General features: G+C 41.8%; 1 protein-coding gene across 3 annotated transcripts in view; it reads right to left on the minus strand.

Moving 5' to 3' along the window:
• The window catches only part of MINDY2 (MINDY lysine 48 deubiquitinase 2), a 76,507-nt gene extending 67,913 nt beyond the window's left edge, over positions 1-8,594 (minus strand). For all 3 annotated transcript variants that reach the window (XM_060095279.1, XM_060095277.1, XM_060095278.1), the window contains exon 1: positions 7,637-8,594. In XM_060095279.1, the coding sequence (XP_059951262.1) occupies positions 7,637-8,482 (846 nt within the window). In that variant the 5' untranslated portion in view covers positions 8,483-8,594. The remainder of the gene's footprint in view (positions 1-7,636) is intronic.
• Between the last annotated feature and the right edge of the window lie 580 nt (positions 8,595-9,174).

Genomic DNA, 9,174 nt, shown 5'->3' on the forward strand with positions numbered 1-9,174 from the left:
CTCAATGTTTATCAGAACTTAGACCCCATTCTCAGAGTAATATCGAGGCCTATTTAAAACTATTTAAAACCATCAGAAACTGCAGATATATTCACATGTATTAGATTTTCAAGAATGTCCTATTTTATATGCAATTCAAAGGTTTTAGAACAATGAAGAATGTTTTTCCAGTGAAATTTTACCAGTAAAAGATGTATAATAAAAGAAGACATCTTGGGGCTTCCTTGGTGGTGCAGTGGTTAAGAATCCGCCTGCCAATGCAGGGGACACGGGTTCGAGCCCTGGTCCGGGAAGATCCCACATACTGTGGAGCAACTAAGCCCGTGCACCACAACTACTAAGCTTGCGATCTAGAGCCAGCGAGTCACAACTACTGAAGCCAGTGCGCCTAGAGCCCGTGCTCCGCAACAAGAGAAGCCACCACAATAAGAAGCCCGTGCACCACAACGAAGAATAGCCCCCGCTCACCGCAACTAGAGAAAGCCTGCGTGCAGCAACAAAGACCCAAGGCAGCCAAAAATAAATAAATAAATTTATAAAAAATAAATAAATATAAATAAATACAACTTTTAAAAAAGGCATCTTTAGTTCAAATTTCACTGGACTTATATTTAAGCAGCTCAGCAAGCTTACCATGCTGAAAATATACCCAAAGAAAAAGTGACAGTGAAACATTTATATTAATTGCTTGAAAGACAGACGAGAATAAGATAAGACAAGAGAACAGTTAAAAGGCTACTAAAGTAGTCCAGGAGAGAGATGAAAGTGGCCTGAACTAGGGTACTGGCAGGAGAGAGAAAACTTAACTACTGAAAATATCAAAGAAAATACTTAATAAACTTTGATGGTAAAGGCAAGCTCGTTCACCACAGAACTCAAGAAAGGCTCTGAAATTGGAAGTGTCAGATAATTGAGAGGACATGGGATAAAACACAGGGGGCTAAAAACAGAAGGAATCTATACAAAGAACAGATCCCCAGGATTTGTTCTAAGGCATCGTGAAGTCTATTTCTGCTTCTCTGACTTTATCACTAGCTCTTCTTCCACCCTGGTTTGTCCCAGGCCTATTGTCCACCAGGCTTACTGTTACCTTGAATTTCAACTTTCCAACCAAATATCTGAAGTAAGAGCTCAGGTTCTGGAGTGGGTATAAACTTACCTTGGGTAAGTTATTTACACTTTATGCACCTCAATTTTCTATGTATGTAAAATAGGAACAATATCTACACAAGGATTTCATGATGTGGTTGAGAAAATTAAAAGAGAAAATGCATATAATACATGTAGAATACTTAGCATAGTGTCGACATAAAAATAATTGAGTACTTACTGTTACTATTCAAAGCCCTAGGATTACTGATACCACCTGTGCTCAAATGTCCTTCACCTGGGACTTAACAGAGACAAGGATGGAAGGAGAATGGAAAGGTTTTCCACTGAAGGACTACTCATAGCAAAGGGAGAGGACATCACTAATAGGACAACCACCACAGGGAGTATTCATAATATCATCAGCCCATATCCACTTTATCTGACAAACCCAGAGATATTACACCAATCCTAATTCTTAGGAAAGACTGGAAATGAAAGCCTCGGAAGTGTTGCTTGCACCTTTTGTGTAAACAGAACTCTACCACTGTGTGAAGTTTTTAATCTCTTCTTACAGGATCTATATTAAAAAACAAACAGGGTGGGCAGAGGCTAAAATGGAATCTTCAGCTCACCACCTGTTTTTCCATTTTTATAAGTAATACACTTGGAAATCCTCAAAAGAGCTTTGTGCCTACTTTAGGAAAGGGGGAATATGAGAAAATTTGTGCAGTTGCAATATTCCTATGAGTCAGGAGGTGAAAAAAGAAAGTAAAACCTAGTCAAAAGTAAGAAGAGGTATCTGTGAAAAGGTATGAGAAAAGAAAAGTCATCAAGGAGGGAGGGAGAACTAGAGCAAAAGCTTTCTGGTAAGAAGCTCACCCTCTGCAGGTGATAATGAGACAGAGGATATGTCCTCTTGAACTTCACTGAATTTTCTGCTAATGGCCTTTTGCTCATTTTGCTCTTGGGTCACTCATCTTTTTCTTTCTAATTTATAAAGGCTCTCTGTAAATTAAGAAATTAGGCCTTAGACACATACAGTAATCTAGCAGATAATTCCCTTAGTTTGTAGTGTGTGTTTTGACTTGACTTAGTTCCTGGTGAAGTTTTTTGGGGGAAGGGGTATCTTTTTGTCCTTTTTTTTAACCTTAAGTTTTTTGTTTTTTACTGAATCAAATGTATCAATTTTTATTTTATATTGATAGTCTCTAGGTTTAATGTCTGGAACAACAAGCCTAAGGTAAACAAACTTGCTTAAGAATCCTGCTGTTCCTCCCTTGATGTGGAGTAGGAGATCGTCTCAGCATCTGCTAAGCAAAGGAAGAAGAGGAAGAATTTCCCACCCAAAGGACTAGGGAGGAGAGGGGATGTGCTTCCAGCATCTTAAATCAGAATAGTGCATTCAGTCTTCCACTAAAATGCTACATAATAATTAGATACATAATGATTAGATATTATAATACTATATGTCTTCTATTACAATGTACAGTATAAGTTATATATATATGTGTATGTGTGTATATATATATATTTTGAGTATGTGGGCTTTAGAACCTATATTCTTTCTATAAGAAAACAAAAGTGTGACAAAGCAGGGACTCCCTCTATTATTAAAGTAATACCTTCATAAACATAAAAATATTAAGGCAGAAGCTTTTAAAAATGTTTCATAATGCAAAATTTGAATCATATGGAAAAGCCAAAAAGTAACAGCATAATGAACTTCCAAGTACCCATCACTTTGCTTCAGTATTTATAACATAGGCCAATAACATCAGAAAGTAAATTTTATATTTTATATATCTTCTGACTTGATTTTTATAAACACAACTGATTAATTGGGTCACAGCCCTCAAATAAACCTATAAATGGCATTGTTTTATGACAGATAAAATGAAAGATTAAAGAAAAGCTATTAAAAAAACACCAAAAACAGTCTAAAATAAAGAAGCAAAATGAAAATGTATTCTAAGACTTCAATTTGGGTCAATTTACCTGGTGTCAGCTAAAGAGAATTAGAAATTTGAGCTTGAATTAAATTTAATAAACAGATTTCCTTCTTTCTTGATTTGTTGGATTATCACAGCTCAACTATTTTACAGATTAGTGATGATCACCTACTTTCCATCAGTCCTAAACCAACACTTTTCATTAAAACTCCAACATTTCCAACTCAGTACTTACCATGTTTGATAATTTTAACTGTCATCTCTCACCCAGAATCATCATGGCACTTACTTCCTTTGAACCACTCAAATCTTCCTAATGTATTCAGTTTATTGATTTTTTTTTTTTTTTTTTTTTAGTTCCTCAACCAGGGACTGAACCCGTGCCCCCTTCAGTGGAAGCGCAGGGCCTTAACCATTGGACCGCTAGGAAATTCCTTACTGATTTTTCTCATTACTTCATTCTTCCCCAAAAAATATGATCAACTGTTTTACTTTCAATTCTTAATTCCATTGACTCTCCATGAATCAACCCTTGAAAAGCCCAATACATGATAATCCTAACCAGCCATTCTTCCTGCTCCTATTTCTAGGGATGAGAGAACTATTTGGGGGGGGGGAAGCAAAATTGACATACTAGAAGTTTTAAAAGAATACCCCCAATTTATCCATGGCCACTGACTACTTTCTGCTTATGCCTCAAATTCCTAGGCATAATCTTCAACGAGATGAGAACTTCTTTAAAACACAACATAAATTTCTCACGAAATTCACCCTTCGATGCTTTACAACTTCTCTCCTTAATTACTGGCAAGTTCAATAGCTATTACTGATGAGATCATCTGTTATTCTGCCAAAATGGAGAATGAGGCCTCAATTTTCATGTCTCTCTATCTTAACATGACCTTGTCTTTGTATCTTCCTTCCATTACTTCAGAAAAAAAGATTGTTGTTGTTCTCCTCTGAAGAGAATTTTACCACCTATTCTGAGGATTCCATGTTATCCTGACTTTTTAGCGACCTTGTTCTCATATCTGTCCTTTTTGGCAAAATCTTTCCTACTCCAACAGTTCCTTGATGCTGCTGCATTTAACAATGATAACTGACCTTTTTTTTTTTTTTAAATTAGAGTCTCTCTCCCACACTACTATCATGACTTTGTCCTATCTCTAGTTCTCACTTACATCTCAAATTGTGCCTACACTGATTTCTTTTACACACTCTCATCTTTACCGCTTAGCATTCTCTTCTCCCCAACAACTTTATTCCTTCCTCTGTTTTCCTCTTTATTCCTCTGTTTTCTCTATGTCTACTGGAGAACTGGATGGAAGAGGGAGCAAGAAAATAGAGGGAGGATGTTTATAATGGCAATTTGTAGTTCCTCACATATACTGGGATGGCAAATAGTTGAGAACTATTCACCACTCTCTTTGGAGAATTTATTTATTCTCACAGATACCATACTTATATCTATGCAATAATTCTCCAGTTCAATTTTTCTCATAATTTTGACGTCTTTCCTGAGGCCCACTCTATGTTTCTGGAGGCATAATGAATATTTGTATTTTTATGTCCCACTAACAGACAATTCCAACCTGACACAGCCAAACTCTGACATCAACTTTCCCGTCTAAAACACATTCTCTACCTTTTGAAGGATCCAACCAATCTTTATTACCCGATTAGAAAAAGTGTCACATCCTTCATTTCCTATATCCAGATAGCAATCAATTCATCATTTAGGCTGTGACATTATCCTCATCAGAGAGAAGGGGCAGAAAATTTCCCATCCAAAAGAGCTATCCTCATCAATTCTTCCCGCTACACTCACTACAATCTCACCTCCAGTCTAATCTCAAATGAAAAGACCCCTTTCTTTATGTCATTCCTCTATCCAGTAATTTACAGTAGCTTCCTATTATCAGCTGTATATAAAGTCTAAACATGTCTAATGATGGGTCCTCTGAAATCTGACAACTACCTTCATACCCTATTTACTATTTTTCTCTACTACAGCATTTCTCAAGCTTTTTGGTCTCAAGACCCTCTTCAGTCCTAAAAATTATTGAGGATCCCAAAGAGCTCTTGTTTAAGTGGATTATATCTCAAGATTTACCATACTAGAAATAAAAATTGAGAGAAATTTTAAACACAAGAATGCACGAGCACAGATTCTGTTAACTGTCAGAGCAATTATGTCATCACACATCATACAGCCTGAAAAACTCTACTGACACTGAGAGAATGAGAGCGAAAAAGGCAAAAAACAACTTAGTACTATTATGAACAGTACTGACCTCAGAAGCCCTGGCTCACTTTGAGAACATTGCTCTATCCAACCTTGCTTCTCTTAATCACTCTCCCCATCAATCACTGATGATTACTGATGAGTAATTTTCGTGTGCATCAACAGCCTTGAGGCAGAAAAAGGGCTAAGAACCAAAGATTTATAAAACAATCTCGAAGTTCCTTAGCATGCCTGCTCATTCAGAGTCTAACCCACCTGTCAATTTTATTTCCTGCTACTGCCATTTCCTTCTCCTCCTCCACTGCACTCCAAGCAAGGTTGGAGTCTCCAAATAGAACAAACCTTTTTCTGCTTCAGCATCTTTGAACACACTATTCCCTCTGCCTGGAAGGAACTTCTCTTACTCATCCATCAGACCCAGTACACAGGTTACCTCTTCTGTGAAGCTTTCCCTTGACATGTTCCATTCCCAATTACACTTTTCTCTGTAATTCCATAGCATATTTAGAACTTCTGCATTGCAATGTGGTTATTGTTTATATGTCTGTCTCCCCATTACTAATGAGCTACATGAGGGCACACATGCATCTTACTCATCTTTGTATTTCTAGTACCTCACATATAGTGGGAACCCAAATGTATGCCGTCTTTCAAAGACCAATTCAATGCTCATCTATCCCCAAATATTTGAGACCACGGTACTTGCTCTTTCCTCTGAACTTCTGCAGTACTATGTAGAAACTAGGAAGTGAGAAAAGCCTAAAGGAAACTGTTACTCCTTCTGACAGAAAGACTGGGGACTTTGGCTCATAGGATGAAATTTAACTCCTTAGTCTGACATTCAAGGGCTTTCATCAAGGAGCTCTTCACCTTTTCGATCTTATTTTCTATTATCCTGCAATATGAACTTACCACTCCTGTCATCCAAAACATACACACACACACACATTATCCATTTTATTTTCATCCCTTTTATTTATACCCTTCCCTCTCCCAGGAATTCCATTTTCCTGTTATTTTAAATCCTACTTTTCCTTAAAAGCTTCCTTCAAGATCTAAAACTTCCATGAAGCTCTCTGGAACTATGCCAGACCAAAGGAAAACTTCCCCTTTGGGGATGTCTAATGCATTTCAATCTGCTTCCTATAACCGAGCATTTATAGTGTATTGTCTTGCATTGTTCTTTAGTAATTTCAAGTAAGTCGATGCTGCAACTCCAAATAGCTCAACAGCTCTTCAAGAGCAGGCAGTTTTCTCTCAAAACATTTTAGTGCCATTATGTACTAGATACTGGTAAGATATAATCTTATTTCTTTTGCATTAGCCCTTGCTAGAAAGGAAGATGAGGGGACTTAATAAACACTATTTCCTTTACTTGATTTTCTTCCTAACTAGTCACACTAATCCAGATTATTTTTTTCTAGGGAACATTTTATCTATAGATACAATTCTCAATTTAAAAGTAAAATATGTACTCTAAGATGCATCTTCTCAGCACTCTAAAACTGCAAGCTTAAATAAGACACTTCATTTACAGGTCCTCCATATATTGAGTCCTCAATATACTTCCTTTTGAAGGGCCCTTCCCTCTTTTGCTCCTTTAACTTGAATATATCTTTTCTTATTTTAGTTGTTATAATATTAGCTCCCTTAACACATTCTGATGTGTGGTTACTGGTAATAATGCCAGACTATTTAAGTAGAGTCAAAGAAATGAGGCATGTAAAAATCATGCATAAAATAAAAACAATCTTTGAAAACCAAGAAGTTATGGTAATTAGGTCTCAGGCCACTGCTTTTCCTTAAATGGAATTTGTCTAAGGGGCCACATCTTCCCCAGCACCATGTCCTTAAGTATCCACACCCAAATGGAGCAAGCAGGAGTTGGAAAATAGACTAAACATAACCATCAAAACTTGCACCCTGATATCACGGATTGATGGTAACTTCTGAAGATGACCTTCCCCATTTCTTCACTCTTTTGCATATGTGATAAGGTCAGTAAGAAGGAATAACACAGAAAAATATAGGTTAAAAAAATAAATCAAAGGGTTTAGGATGCTCCTAGTCCCGGTTGTTTCCAAGTATACCAGCCATAGCTGAATGCTGAACGCTCATCACTAAACACTACAAGAGAGACCTGAGGTTGCCGGCAATTCTTTCTGACATACATATGAAAACACTCTTCCAACAAGAGAGTCTCAGAACGAGTTTCATGAAAGAAGAAAAAGGGATGGATTGATGAATGAGGGAAAAAAAGGAAGAAGCCATCAGCTGACAGGCAGCAGCTCCCTCGCCCCGTGTTCCCCCTCCCCGAAAGCTGTAGGAAATAGAAAGCTGCGGAGTGTACCTTCCAGGCCAGAAGCAAAACATTGAGGATGGCCAGTAAAGGGCAGGGGCCATTCTCATTCTGCGTGATGATGGGTGTGTTCTCTTCCTTCCACTGGATCCACTTGATATGATAAACAGATTGTCCCGGGAAGCGTTCCTTGGAGGCCGCCAGCACCTGGGCTGCCTCCCCCTCCTCCTGCTCCTCCTCTCGGCACAGAGGCACAGCCCGGGGCAACACCGCCGCGCCCTCCTCCTCCTCGGGGACCCTGTTCTCAGCTCCTTCCTCACTATTGAACTCGGAGCTACTTGGGAAAGAATGCAGGTTAGAGAACGACTCCAAGGAGTCCAGGCTCGGCGATTCCCCGGGAGGGCTCGGGTCGCTGCAACTGCTGCTGAGGCCGCCGCCGCTGCTGGGCTCCTCGGAGCCCGCGGCCGCCGACTCTGCCTGGCAGGTGCCGGCGGGATCCGCGAGGGCGCCCGCGTCTCCGGCCGGACCCAACTCATGGTCGGCTCCGGCCTCAGCTGCCTCCGGGGAGGCGGTCACCTTGTGCTGCCCTGTCAGAGGCGCCTTCTGGGCAGCAGGACTCTCCAAATCGCTCCCCTTCAAGTCCAAGCCCGGGAGGGAGCTGCAGGGTACGAGAACCCGAGGCGAGCCGGCGGGAGAAGCCGAGTCCGAGAGGCTCCTCCCGGCGGCTGCCGCCCCCTGCCCCTTCCCGCCGCTGCTCTCCGCCGCCCATACTCCAGGACCATACCCAGCGGCGAGCCTGGTCTCCTGTCGCCCTTCCTGCGGAGAACCTGTCCCTGGCGCCGGGCCGGCGGCCACTCCGTGTTCTAGCGGCTGCAGGCTCTCGGGGCCGCTCTCCATACCCAGCCGCCCGCCCCTCGCTCTAAAGAGACCGCGGCGGGTTCTCCTCAGACAGCGCCTCAGACGCCATGACAGCGGCACTGGCAGCTACAGCGCCCTTGCGCGGCCTGGGCCAGGCACGTCAAGAGGAGGGCACCGGGAGCGCGCGCGCGCGCCGCCGCGCTGTCCGTGGGCCCTGGGCATTCCTGCGCGCCGCTGAGGGAGGTCGAAACTCGCAGCGGCCGCCTACGCGGCCCCGCCCCTCCCGCGCGCCCGCGCGCTCTTGCTCGCGCGGGGCGTGGAGGGCGAGGCTAGGAGGGTGTGGCCAGGAGGAAAACATCCTCTCATTTTGTGGCCGGAAGTTGGACTCTGGGGCAGCTCGACCGCGCGCGGCTTCTTTAAAGGCCAGCTGGGTAGGCGGTCAGCTAGATGTGACCCTTCAGAACTGGGTCGTGTGTGGTTCAGCCTTGGACTGAGGGATGGGGAGGTGGCAGTGGTTATAGTATTTGGAAAAGAGCTCATCCCTGAAGAGCTCCGGAGATTTGTTTCCCCAGCTTGTAATATGGAAAATGGAAGGAATTTCTTACGAGATATAGATTTTTAAAGACTGGGATCCACTCGAGGTGTTTGGATTACTGCACTGCACAATTTCCAGTCTCCCTCGGTTTTGGCTGAGAAACACCGTGCTCCTCACCAGCTACTGGTGAAAACGT

The sequence above is a fragment of the Mesoplodon densirostris genome, chromosome 4, assembly GCF_025265405.1.
Source record: "Mesoplodon densirostris isolate mMesDen1 chromosome 4, mMesDen1 primary haplotype, whole genome shotgun sequence".
Classification (NCBI taxonomy): Eukaryota; Metazoa; Chordata; class Mammalia; order Artiodactyla; family Ziphiidae; genus Mesoplodon; species Mesoplodon densirostris.